At 35.6% G+C, this 14,414-nt stretch overlaps 1 protein-coding gene across 4 annotated transcripts in view; it reads left to right on the forward strand.

Moving 5' to 3' along the window:
* Positions 1 to 14,414, forward strand: part of LOC150110112 (putative E3 ubiquitin-protein ligase makorin-1) — a 287,948-nt gene that overhangs the window by 79,983 nt on the left and 193,551 nt on the right. For 3 of the 4 annotated variants that reach the window (XM_090391472.1, XM_090391481.1, XM_090391489.1), the window contains exon 3: positions 10,564 to 10,751. In XM_090391472.1, coding sequence (XP_090247598.1) covers positions 10,564 to 10,751 — 188 coding nt within the window. Of the gene's footprint in view, positions 1 to 6,503; positions 6,661 to 10,563; positions 10,752 to 14,414 lie in introns of those variants that run through there. The other variant, XM_090391499.1, reaches the window with a different exon arrangement.

A 14,414-nucleotide genomic window follows, 5' to 3' on the forward strand; every position in this document is an offset into this window, starting at 1 on the left:
ATATGAATCAGTTGCTAAGAACAAGAGATGGAAATAGAGAAATCTGAACTTAATGAAGAGCTCTGCTTTCACACTTTTGTTTACAAAGTAGTAGAAAAAAACTTTTGCCAACCAAGGATTTGTGATATATGAATCTTGTAATTAAATTTTGAATTTCATATTGAAAAGAAGAACATGTAAGAAAGTTTTAAAGCGAATAAAAGTTGAGCAGCTCTCAGATGTGAACTATAGACTAAAATACAAAAATATTATTCAAGAGAAAAATGAAAGAGTTTGAGAACTGCAACCAAACCTTGGAGATTCAGTGGCAAGCCCAGAAGAAAACACTGATTGATTCAGCCAGAGAGGCATGTGGTGAGGTTGTCTGCAAGGATTGAAAAATCAGAACTCCTGGTGGACACAGCAAGTTAGAGAGGCAGTGAAGGAAAAGAAGAAAGCATATCAAAAGTTCCTGGCAAATAAGTCAGCTTGTGTTCTTAGAGAATACAGAGACAAATGTAAGAATGCTAAACACTGTGTAAAACTGGCTAAATAAAAGTCATGGGAGGACTTTCGTAAGAACATAGAAAATAAATATCAAGAAGGTGGCAAGATATTCTGGTATTACAGCACTCTTTCCTCAAAAGTGCTGTATGAAAACAGGAGAAAAAGATATCCTTGAAGTATGGAGTAATTACTTCAAAAAATTGCTAAATGACAAAAGCAGTGATGACAGCACAGCGGTAAAAAACATTGACTAGGCATGCAGTCAGGAATACATATCCACACTTGAAATAGAAAAAGCCATCAAAAGCCTGAAATGTGGAAAGACAGCAGGGATAGATGATATTCGACCAGAAATGCTCAAGTATGGAGGTATAAAAATCTTACAGTGGCTGCGCTGCATAGTTCAGAATGCCTGGATAGAGGGACGAATTCCAGATGATTGGAGTAGAGCCCTCATAGTACCCATATAAAAAAGGAAATAAAACTGAATGTGAGAATTACAGAGGTATTTCTTACTGAGTGTTCCTGGTAAGATATATGCAAGTATTCTTGAGAAACGGTTGAGAAGGATTGTGGAAGAGAAGCTTGGTGAAGAACAAGCTGGATTCCGGCCAAACAGAGGCTGTCAGGATCAGATTTTCACTTTACGACAAATAGTTGAGAAATCATGGGAATATAACAAAGATATGTATTTAAGTTTTGTAGATCTGGAAAAGGCATATGACAAGGTGCCAAGAGAGAGAGAAGCTATTCAAAACGGTACAGTTATATAGTGTCAATGGGGCATTATATAGGAAGGTGGTTTAATGTTAAATCTGATGTCAGACAAAGATGTACATTATCCCCACTGTTATTCATTATCTATATGGATCACATTATGAAGGAAAGTGGTATTAAAATTCATTTAAAGTAAATTATAGACTGAATCAGTGAGAGATTTTTAAAGGTAAAGGAGATCTCTAATGTATAGTTTTTATTTAGGCCTTGGATCCAATTTGCTGGCCTGGTTGGCTCAATAGTTAGCACACCTGCTTGCAAATCAACAGGTCATGGGTTCAAATCCAGTTGCAGGAATGGTTGCTTGTGATTGTCTTTAGGTGGGAGATGAATTTCATTGCATGGTGTGAAACCATCTACTTGCTTATTGGAGGTAGAATGTGTTCAGTGAGTGTGGTCGTTCATTCACTGCAAGTAACACTTGCAGTTGACTCGCTGCACTTCCATCTCAGTATGTTTTCAATGACAGTTGACTTGGGATGGCCCAATATATCAACAGCTTGCCGAATAGATAGGCCTACAGTATGGCATCCTATAACAATGCCTTTCAAACTTTGTCACTTCCCTTTTTGCATCCATTTTACCCTGACCCAGTTGGGAGCATCATATTCAGTTTATACCAGCTACAAAGACATCACTCGTTACATGGCATGATGCATCTTGCCCATTGGGGTTATCTGTTAACTTCTTTCCAAGCAGTGTATGTATACACTGCTTGGAAAGAAGAAATTCCCCCCCCCCCCAATCGCGGGGAATACATTCCTATACACCCCTTGGACACCTGAAACCCCAAATAGTATCGAACCCTATATATACTATGCATTTTCCTGTGCATAGATACCTATGATGAAATTTAATTTATAAATTAAAGATTAACAACAATAACTAATAATAAAATAGAATAATTATAACAGCATATTATAATAAAGTTATCTGAATGTGAACGGAATCTTAGCAACCTCAGCACACGTTTTTTTTAGGCTTGTTTTTTGGCATATCCGAATTGCGCATCACTCACTGCTCTTGCACTTTGGTGCCATTATTAAATAAAATAAGGGTTATTTGAACACAATCACAGCGATACTGCAACAGCCAATCTGATAACTGCAGTACGGTGCACAATTCCAGACATTCCTGATTTCTGAAAGGCTGCAAGTTGTGTGCAGCTTTTTCCACCTTTGCAACGAGTTGCTCTGGTGTTGGACTACCTCTGGGATCAGCCGAATTGTCTATTACTAAAAGAAAGAGCCATACGGTTTCATTTCGGCAATGTAAAATTATACAGGCAAAGTGGATATTAGATCCAACATTATTTCAAAGCCGAATGTTTGTAGAGACTGAAAGTTTCGTAAGTTGACCTAAGAGCTTACGAGAATACAATCATCGGCATCCCCGAGTTGCCTTAGCTTGCACTACTTGACAAGTAGCTAAGGCAACTCAGGTGATGCTGATAATTGTATTCTTGTAAGCTCTCAGGTCAACTTATGAAACTTCATATTGGCTCCCATCATCCGTTAAGCTCATGCCAGTTCCTGTCATGAAGAACTGCTAGCATGTGAATATGATCATCTGTGAACTGACCATTGCTTAAATGGCAGTAACATATCTGTTATTAGTAAGATACTGAATATATGCCAAACTCATCTAATTCACATCTTATGGAAATGAAAGTTGGATCACTATGCCTGTGTCAAAAATGTTTGAAAGAACTGCATGTATTTTATGAAAACAACTTTTCCAAGTCTTTCTCTTGAGTTCAAAAATTCTCTTCCTGGTGTATAGAGAATTCTTTGCTCATGTGGCATCAGCTACTCTGGTCTGACTGATCACTCTGCTGTGGCTGGACATGAAAAACATCTGGATTACATCCTTTTCCAAAAACATCGCATTTGCATTGGATGACCATAACAAACACTGACTACCATATCAAAGTGGTACACAGGTTCTTTAAATTGTAAGATGATTCGAGGAATCTTAAGAAGACTTTCTGCACCATCTAGGTCTCAACAGGCTGATTCTGTATTAATCGCTTGCAGTTGGAAGATAAATTAAAGATACCAAGAAATTATATTCTTGGTTTAATCCTTTATCCAAGTGTAAGCAAACACGTTTGCACCTGAACTATTTTCAGGACTGGAGTAACTTGTATAAAGAAGCTAATGACTTCACATCACTTGCCTTAGTATCCCATAATGCAAAGCACATATCCTTATGGACATGTATAATTTCCTATAATGTACATTATACATGTACATTATGGGAAAGGTCACTACCCAGGTTTTGACCTTTATTGATGTCTCATCAGTGGGAGCTAGACTCAGAGGTGATACTAAGGTTGAAGTAATGCAGAAGTCATATTTTTGTATACAAGTAGCTAAAAGGTGTTACTCTTTATTATTAAAATACTCTGGATTGAAGATAGTTGTAAGTTTTTCTACTTGGTTATACTATAAATTAAAGATACCAAGAAATTATATCATATGAGGAATCTTGGAGTGTGTAGATAGGAAATTGAAGTTCAGGGGACATGTAGAAAAGCTTGTAGATACAACTCAAAAGATAACTGCAATGCTGAAACAAACTTTCACATATAAATTTTGGCTCTCCAAGAATATAATTTCATTCATGGTGTCTTTAATTTATAGTATAACTAAGTGGAAAAACTTGGAACAACAGTTGGAAAATAATTAATCTGTAAAAAAAAAAAAAAAAAAAAAAAAAAACATTTATTGTTTGTTCGTTGTGTGTGTATATAGCTCGTCATCAACCATTATCATTCCACTTCTAGATAAAGGCCTTTCCAAGATGACTCCAAGCCTATCTTTCAGTTGTTTTTGTTTCAGTTGTACATGCCACTCCTGCAAATCTGATGATTTGCAGGAGTGGCATGTAGAATAAATAAGAAATAAAAGAACAAAATAAGCTCATGCTACTTACTTATTTCTATTCATCATTTGCTGTAGGAGCTTACAGTTGACTTTTCATATCACTTCCTTGATACATTTTCTGATTATTTTTGCATACTTTGGTATCTCATCTCATCTTCCTTTTTCCTCTTTTTTTATCTTGCGGTGTGTCAAGGGTTTATTAATCATTGGACCTCAAACCGTTCACAGGATAAGGTGGTTAGCCCTACACCCCAGTGTATCCTATGTCTGTAGTGCTGAGTTTTCTCAAGGCTGGTTTGCCTGCTTTTGCGGGATGAAAAACCCCAGGATAAAACCTGGGGGGAAACCCTACTGTCCAATCCCAAGACCAGCTAACTCGGCTATGGCTGAGGAAGATCCTTCAGCTCCTCACGTCACCAACGGGAATCGAACCTAGCTCAATCCTTCCCCAGGCATATGGTTGTGAAGCGCACAGCCACTAGGCTAATGGTGCAGACATAAGTTTATTTAGTATGCTTTCACTTTGTTTCTCTTTGATTTTTCATTAGCTGTCTTGTTTCCTTAGAAATTTTGTCTCGTTTCTGCTTTATGGTGCTGTTTCAAATAAGCATCGCAAAAGGTTCTATGTAATAACATCATTACTTTCTGATAGATCAGCAAATCATTATCTGTGTTAATATTTATAAATCTGTTGTTTAATTCATGTGGGATATTTCTTTTTTAATTGAGTTTGTGTTCAATTATTTTTGATTTTTTCCTTTTCCTTTTTCTTCATTCTTTTTAGTAGTTTATTTCAATCTTACTGCCCCATATGATCGCTTTCAGTGTTGAAGGTCTGATAATCAAGCAGTACGTTTTTTTTGACTGATGATAGTCCCTTTCACTATTTCTTTCATTTCGCCTTCTATGTGAAATAATAGAAATAGAAATTCTTGAAAAAATAATATATCTAAAGGTTTTCCTTTTCTGTAGATTTTCTGTTAGGTTTGCTCCTCTGTCATCTCTCATGTCATATCCAAAATTTCCCAGTGACCTTTGGTCTGATTCTTTTGTACCAACTTCAGCATTAAAGTTCCATATGACAATTTTAAAATAGCAGTTTCCTTTGTTAAGTTATGATACATCACAACAGAAGCCTTTAGTTTCTTTATCAGTATGACATTGTCAGGGAATAAACTTGAATGCTTTTTTGATCTGGACTGCTGTGCTTGTATTGGCATGGTCGCTTGGTTTGCTTTTGACACTGCAAATGAGGAAAGGGTAGAAAAACATGTATGTAGGGGAGAAAGAAAGAATATCCAGAAACCAAGATCTAGGTGGATTGATGTGGTTAGTAGTTCCTTCAAAAACTGAAATATAAGATTTGACAGTATTGGAAATAACCAGGGCCAGCTCTACTGATGGTGCAAGACGTGCATTTGCACAGGGTGGCAAAGTTGGCATAAACTATACGAAAAATAAGGGAGAAGGGGCAGCAAAATATGCTACACGGGGCGACTATACAAAAAATAAGGGAGAAGGGGTGGCAAAATATGCTACTGCACGGGGCAGCAAAATTCCTAGGGGCGGCCCTGGAGATAACATTAATTTGGAAGAAAACTTTTGCAAGGAAACTAGTTATAATGTAAATCTAATTATGGCACATATTAGGAATTGATAAAGTCAAGAAATCATGGGGTATATGAAGAATCTGTATTTAAAGTTTGAAGATCAGATCTGGAAAATGCCTAATAAAGTGCCAAGAGAAAAGCATTTTTAAACATAATTATTTTGTATAAATAGTACATTCCATGTGATTAAGTAGAAATTCACTTTGCTGGCATCTCTTTGGGGGTGAAAAGCTAACACAGTGGATGTATTACTTTCCACATGCTGCTCATAAATGTAGTATTCTCCAAGAACATTTAACTCCCTAATTTATATTATAGAAAATTATTAATTCAGAATGTTGCAAATTTCTTGGCCTTAAAAAAACATGGACTAAAGTTGCAATTAATTTCTATGAAATGTTTCGACTGTTAATTGAGGCATATCAAACTTTTTTTTGTAGAACAAACTGTAGGTTAAACAACTCTGATATGTCTACTTTTGTTATGAAAAAGTTTTTCTCCATAGCATTATACTTTCATTTTCCCAAGATTATAATTTAAACATTGTCCAAAATTTTAGTACAAATGGGAAATTTTTTCTTTGTTTTCTAGATTAAGTTAACTTTTAAGGATTAACAAGTTTACAGAAAGTATATGCAGCAATGAAATATGATTAAAAGTTTAATCTTTAAAAGTATATATTCCTTATATTTTCCTAGTTTTACTTTTTCTGAAGCAACATCAGTGTTCAGGACTTTCCTAAGGAAAGGGGGAAGTGTCTAGAGAGAGAGAGAGAGAGAAGAAAAAACAGACTCGTAGCACATATCCTCATAGGACATCACAGTGTAGATTAGCAAGCATCTTTCATGCCTTATTTAGAAGAGAATACTTGCATCAGAATGTTCAAGGAGTCATCTGAGGTAATTCACTAACACAGCACATTAAATAGATACCAAGGAATTACATATACTTCATGACATCTGGAAGTCATTAATTAGTGTATGTAACATTTGAGACCTCTCTTATGCCAGCAACAGTGCAATGTTGCACAATGCATGATTTGCTTAATGATATGTGTGATTAAACTGTCAATCCAATATTTCTCAGTTTATAAAAATAGTGGCTGTTGGAAATGTTTAAGGTCTTTTTTTTTTTTTTGTATTAAACCTCTTCAGAAAGATGCTGTCAGGCAAAAAGACGGTGAAACATGTCAAAATAACATTCGGTTTAAATTAATAAAGTTCTACAAGTTTGCCTGCTTGATTATTCATAATTGATATAAAGTTTTGGAATTTCTGCAGTATTGATTTATTTCTTCTCTGCAAATGGTTCAGCCCCTCTATAATATACATAGTTAATTCTTTGGAAACTGAAAAAAATTCATGATACCTTGAATTTGGTATTGGTAATGCTCCATCAGAACAAGGCGACAATTAGATGGTTTCCAGTCTGGACTATATGCTGGTTGTGGGGGGGGGGCCTCTGTCTCTTTATTTCTTGCATAGTGGTGTAGAGTCTAGCATTGTCTTGTTGCAGGTATGCCTCCTTTCAGTTGGTTGGTGTCAAGTAGCATTTACATAGAACTGCCAGCAGTGAATGCTGTTGACATACTTCTCATCCCTGTGAACTGAAAGTTGATTGTGTCCTCAAAATCTTAACCATTGCAATAACCATCTTTTTCAAACCAATGAGAAGATGGTTACTGCATATTGGAAATTAAAGTGCTGCTTCACTTAAATTGGTCCATATTTTGTGATGTTTTGATAGTTGAAGTAAAATTTTTTCATTGCAGTGCAATCTTTGGATTAATTAACCAAAAATTCATCCCAACGAATGTCAAATATTCCTCTACAGATATCATTGTGCTAACTTATTCTGGTATAAATTGATGCCGTACATTTTCATAGTGTCTGCTAACCTGGTTAGGCTGATCAAATAACCAGCTGGGGCTATCAAGTTTAGCTAACGATGATCTACAAACGAGTAGAAAGGCTTATGTGTTGACAGAGTACATATTGATTCACAACACAGAATGATAAGAAAATAATATATATTAACTTATTAGCTGATATTATATCCAGCAACTTCAGAGCACAAGAACAGTTTGTCACAGTACACAAATCAACAGCAATTTGGTATACCAGTGGGACAAGTTTAAAAAAAAAAACTATCGGACAACACAAAAAACTAAAGTCCTAATTGGGGCAATCTATTTGGATAAAGAGAGAGAGAGAGAGAGTAAAAATTTTCTTCTTTATCACAACCAGGAGTCTATGAAGTGCCCTGTTCTTGTAACCGGGTTTACTATGGACAGACAGGAAGAACTGTTGACATCTGCCTGGGAGAACATAAAAATTCTGGCACCACTGTTATGATAAGTTGGATATTGTAAAGTCTGCTAGTACTTTATGCTGGTACATAAAGTAATAGCAGACCATAAATTAGATCCCCCTTCTCACAGAATCAAAGAAAGCATAAAGTACTACACAAAAGTCATTGTAAGTTGGAGAGATTGTTTTACGAATCAGCAGCAGATTTAAAACACACTCCAAACCTCAACAAGTATGTCTCTATCAATTTACCAAAAATATGAATGGCAGTTATTTTAAGATCTAATTAGTACTTGGTTTACTCTCTCTCTTTATCCACAATAGATAGCATCAATTAGGATTTTAGTTCCTTGTGTTGTCCATTACAGTTTTTTTAAACTCGTCCGACTGTTATTCCAAATTGTTGTTGTTTCGTGTACTGTGACAAACTGTTCTTGTGCTCTGAAGATGCTGGATATAATACCAGTGAAATATCAGCTAATAAGTTAATAAATATTATTTTAAATAAACAATGTACAAGCACTTATTGCTGGATTGGCTATCTGGAACAAATGTTGCTAACTTTAAACTTTTTGTACCTGCAAACTGAAACATTTTGCTTCCCAACATAACCAAGTTTGAATTCATAAATGTTGATAAAGAACAAGCTGAATTCAGGACAAATAGAGGTTGTCAGGGTCATATTTTCACTTTAAGAGAAATAATTTGTCTTAAAGTGAAATTTGAGAAATCTTGGGAATATAACAAGAAATAGATTTGAAAAGGCATGTGAGAAGAAGGTGCTAAGAGGAAAGCTCTTCAAAATACTAGTTATGTGGTGTAAATGGAACATATCAAGCAACATAGCTTCTATTTAAGCCAAGTTAGATGGTTTGATGTTAAATCAGGTATGCAACAAGGATGCACATTATCTCCACTGTTATTATCTGTAGATCACATTATGAAGGAGAGTAGGTAAATCTGATATCAAAATTGGCAAGGTTAATCTTAGCTCTTTACTTTATGAATATTATGTTATACTTCTAAATAAACCTAGTATATATCTGCAAGGTTCCCTGATAACTGTAGTAATAAATGTGGTATAAAAATCAGCAATAAAAAGACAAACACAGTGAAAATAGACAGAAACATTGAAAACATCAACTGTATCCTAATGGTGAATCTATAGAACAAGTAAAACATTTCAGCTACTTAGGCACAGTTTTTAGTGAAGATGGCAAATTAAACATGGAAGACAACAGAATTAGTAAAGCTGGTATGGTAGAAAGTAAACTGAAGAAATGTATATGTAATAAGAGAAAAATTTGGTCAAAATACTAAACTAGCTTTATACAAGACTGTTCAAACTAATTTTAACTTATTGGTCTGAGAGCTGGGTTAGAAATAAAATACTTGATCAAAGACTAGAGACCACAGATATGAGAGTTCTGAGAAAGATTAGTGGAGTGAACAGATGACATCAATGGACGTATCACATTAAAAATTAGGATATTAGGAAAGAACTTGCCATAAATCCCCTCAGGGTTAATCCAGTAACAACCTGTCAACATTTTAAATGTCTCAATCATATCTACCCTTATTCTTCTATCCCCCAAACTCTGCAGCCATTCAGGAATGTGTTAGTAAAGCTAATCTCAGGTCACTTAATCAGTTCTTTTTTCCTGCCAGGTTGGCAGGAAAAAGAACCAGAGGGGGAGACCAAGATGCAGGTGGATTGATACAATAAAAAGTACCTTAGAAGACAAAATATTAAATCTGATAATGTTGGGGTCTTGACAGATTACAGATTAATTTGGAAGAAAATTGTTCACTGGATTACACCATTACTGAATTAGTAATGGTGTAACTTTTTCATGTAGTACTATCATAATATATTCTGTACTCCCTCTGAGAGTACACATCAGGAATTTGATGATGAAGAGAATTAGATTATTTTAGCCACTCATTCTGAACATCAAAAGCAAGGGGGGAAAAATAACATTGAACACAAATGATTCATGTCTTTTTTTTTTTTTATCTCCAAGAACAACCTCTTTGATTTGGTGTACAGAGCAGATATTTATTATGCCACAATAAAAAATTGAATTTGAAGACATATGCTTAAAACTTTGGATCTCCCTTCTGCATGTCATATGTACAACAAAATGATGCTGATTGATCAGTCTTTTAGATTTGCAGACTCTTTTGGCTTAATTACAACTTACATTTTTAATAAGATGTTTGATTTTCTATGAATTATATCTGTAATCATACTTTGAAATAGGTGAATAAATTAGAGATAATAAATTAGTTCACCATTATTTTTGTCAATGCTGTTTCACTCAGGATATACATCCATTTAGAAAGGATATTCCAGAACTTATTCAATCCCCTTCTCTTCCAGCACTTGCATATATCACTAATCTGTTGTTATATGAACTATATTTAAAAGTATTTTCTCCATAGAGCAGTTGTGTGTTACGTTTTTCTACATATGTCTTTTTACTTTCTCAGATATGATCACATTCGACCTGGACAAGAGAATACAAATCACAGAACTGGTATTAACAACTTCTCCAGAAATCATAATAACATGAAACCCAGTGGACCTTTGCAAATGTTATCTCAACGAATACCATACTGTGGTGGTTCACAGTCAAATAATATTGGCAATTCATCTACAGGGTCTTCAGTACTTTCAGGTTAGTTAATAATGCTTTTAGTAGTTTCTTTGTTCATTGGGGGGGGGGGGGGGAGCCATAATAAAGCCCACAAAAGTTGTATTAGTTTACCCAGATTATTTTAGTACTGATGAAAAAGGTGGGCATCTTTTATAATAGAGCATGCTTGCATATATCTAAATGTTATCCCATCATTTTGTTATTTAAAAAATTATGTAATAGATGTTAAAAATATTAAGCGTGGCAGAGAGTTTTATTAACTTACCAATATTGACTGTATCTACCAGTTAGTTGGTATCATTACATTTTGGCAACCATGTTAACCTGGGTGGTCAAGTGGATAATCTCTCCTCTTTGTAACTAATACTTTGGGTTTGAATCCCACTGTAGGGTAGATATTTATGAAAATTTTTAGGTGATAGATGATTTTAATTGCCCAATGTTATACCATCCTTACTTATTAGAACCCTGAAATGGCCTGTTAAAATATGTTTGATCCCTAGAGCAGAGTTTCTGGATTATCTTGTTTGGTACCAGAAAGCTCACCAAAAACACAATTTAGCAAAAGGCAATTCTTCAAAGACCAACAATTCATCGAAACTACAAATCATTGAATGAACGGTTTACTGAAGAATGATTATAAGACATTATGTGAACACCTCTTTCCATGCAGTGTATGGTAGCTATAAATGGGTATAGACCATTCTTCCTGTAGGCATGTAATGAGATCCTGGACTGTTGTGGGGTGGATGTCCCTTGACCTCACCTGACACTCCAGTTCATCCCATATATGTTCAGTAGGGTTGAGATCAGGGCACTATTGGAGGCCAGTCAAGTGTGGTGATGTTCATGTCCATAAACCATGCAGTTATAGCAGTAGCACCCTTATGAGATGATATATTGTCTTGTTGAAAGAGGCAATCAGTTCCATAGAAATGCCACAAAGCCTTGCACTGTCCAGAATGTTCAAGTACCTCTCAGAGTTCAGTGTTTGTGACACAACAAACAGAAGTTCGAGGCCAAAACAGGAGAGGACCATACATCATACCTCTACCTCCAAATTTCATAGTTGGGTTACACACTCTGGTTAAAGACGTTTACTGGATATACCCACATCTGTCCATCTGCTTGTTATAGGGTGTAGCATGATTCTTCACTCCATACCACAATTTTCCAAGCTTCCATGTTCCACACGCTCTTTGAACCAATAAAGATAATGCTGCATGTTGGTGATGTGGGGTTTGAATATTGTGGTCGTATCTTGGATACCCATGTTGTGAGCTGAGGTTCGTGATGTTTTTTGTTCAGATTTGTGTTCCAATCGATACCCAGAACTCTGCATTTAACATGTCATTCGACGAATGGTAGTTTTTTACATATTATCTTTCATAGCATGCTACAGTCATGCTCAGTGAGTGTGGTGGGTCACCCACTGCAGGTAACACTTGCAGTTGACTCCCTGCATTTCCATCTCAATATGGTATCACTGATTGTTCACACGGGATGGCCTAATTTGTTAACAATTTAACAAACAGATAGGCCTGCAGTATGGCACATATCACAATGCCCCTTTCAAACTTCATCATTTCACTTCTCACAGCCATTTCATCTTGATACAGTTGCACTGACTTGGGGGATCATAGTCCTCCAATTTATACCAGCTGGCATGATGCACCTTGCCCATGGGGATGTCTGTTAATTTTTTTTCAAGTAGTGTGTGGCACTTTTCAGGGAGGGTGATACTTTGTTCAGTCAGTACATGTGCTCTGTGTATTTTATTTCGACAGAATCCGGAAAAGATGATGTAAAAAATCTTTTCTCGAGATCAGAGGGGGAAAAAGAGCCACTGATAATAAGAAATTGAGTTAACTTGATGTTAAGAGGGCTGTATGACTTGATAGTATATCGCTGCGTGCCTTGAGAGAAAGTTCCAAGGAGTTAACAGCAGTTTAACATTCCTTTTAACATGAGTCAGATTTACTTAAGTTTCCAAAGGAATAATATCCTTTGATAGATTGTTACATCACAAGCTGGTAATTAAACTGGAATAGATTGGTTGAATACTGTAGATATCAGTAAGTTGAGTATGCAGGCATGATATCTCAGAAGAGGAAACCTACTAATATTGTGACCCTAAGGGTGTGTTTGGTTGCCATTGCTATTTAATTTGTATGTAAATCATATTGGGAAGATCTTGAATTGTAATATACAGTTATTTACGGTTGATGCAAAGTTGGGAAGAACTATGAGGAGTGCAATGGATGTTGTAGCTTTGCACACGGATTTGAATAGACTTTCTGAATGGAGAAAGTTCAACATAGCAAAGTGTAAGGCTTTAAAGTTTTGGAAGAACAGATGGGAGGCAGAATATAAGATTTGTGGGGCAATATCTTAGAGAAGATGAGGGATCTAGGGTGTTGGCGGATAACACCTGAAATTTTGGATTCTGTTAAAATTGTGAGGACAACATACTTATTATAGCAATGAAGAGGAGAACACTGACATGTAGGAGTAAGGATGTTACGATTCCATTATATAAAGCTTTGTTCAGACTACTGTGCATGCATTTGGTCACCAGGTTTTCAAAAGAATCAAGAGATGTTGGAAATGGTTTAGAAGTGATTGACTAAAGTAGTTTCTGGTCTCTGAAATGCTGAGTATCAAGAGTGATTGAGGGAATGCAAATTGCAGTCTTTTGGATAGAAGGACAAGTGGGGGGGAACATAATCAAGTTAGTAAGGGGTTCTTACTAGATTAATGTGGATCAGATTTTTCATAGATTGGGTGGCGACAGGTGGGAGAGGTGAGGAGGGGAAGAGAACAAGAAGCCATTCCTGGAAGCCATATAAAAATGGCATGGGCAAATGGGTGAGGAGCGGGGTTTTTGCATGGAGAATTGTGGGTGGTTGGAAAGCGTTGCCCCAGAAGTGTAGTGAGTGTGAAGTCAGTAAATACATTCAAGTTACATTATGATGAACCGTTTATGATGGAAGACATCCCATGATAACTCATTGATTCCAGAGACATAATAATAGTAATAATACAGGCATAATCCCGGTCATATGGAATGTTAGGTTCCAGATCACCATTGTATAGCAAATTTTGTCGTATAGTATAGCAAATCACAGCCTTTTTTTATCACTTGTAAAATGCATGTAATGGTTAAATAACATTTTAAGCAGTCATGTGCATGAATGATGTAAATAAAGCATTTGTTTACTTCGGTTATGTAAAAGAAAGATTTAGAATAATTTTTGCAAATGTAAAATTTATTCTGAATGGCTTTTCTTAAGGGAGCACACCAGACACTTTGGTCATTAACCTACAACATTAAAAGTTTTTTCCATTTCGTCAATGAGATTGCCACATTTATGGATAACTATAATATTCACTATTATATACTTTTCACTTTACCTTTCTTATTAACAACTATAACAGCAGTAGTGCAAGGTAAGTTTAGCCTGGGATCTATCAGTGTTTGATATGCCATCATCACTAAATTTAATAAATTTAATCTTAGCATGTAATGTAATAGGTTTGTGTCTTCTTTTCTCTGGAAGTGACAGTACCCTTATTTTGAATTGTATCTCCCATTATTAACAACAGTAAAATAAAACAATAGTAATAAACAGTGTATAATTCACAGCGAAACACCAAACCAGAGATGTAGCAAGCAATGATCGT

This window comes from Typopeltis vanoorti, chromosome 1 (genome assembly GCF_054136105.1).
Source record: "Typopeltis vanoorti isolate ZY-2024b chromosome 1, IOZ_Tvanoo_1.0, whole genome shotgun sequence".
Taxonomy (NCBI): Eukaryota; Metazoa; Arthropoda; class Arachnida; order Uropygi; family Thelyphonidae; genus Typopeltis; species Typopeltis vanoorti.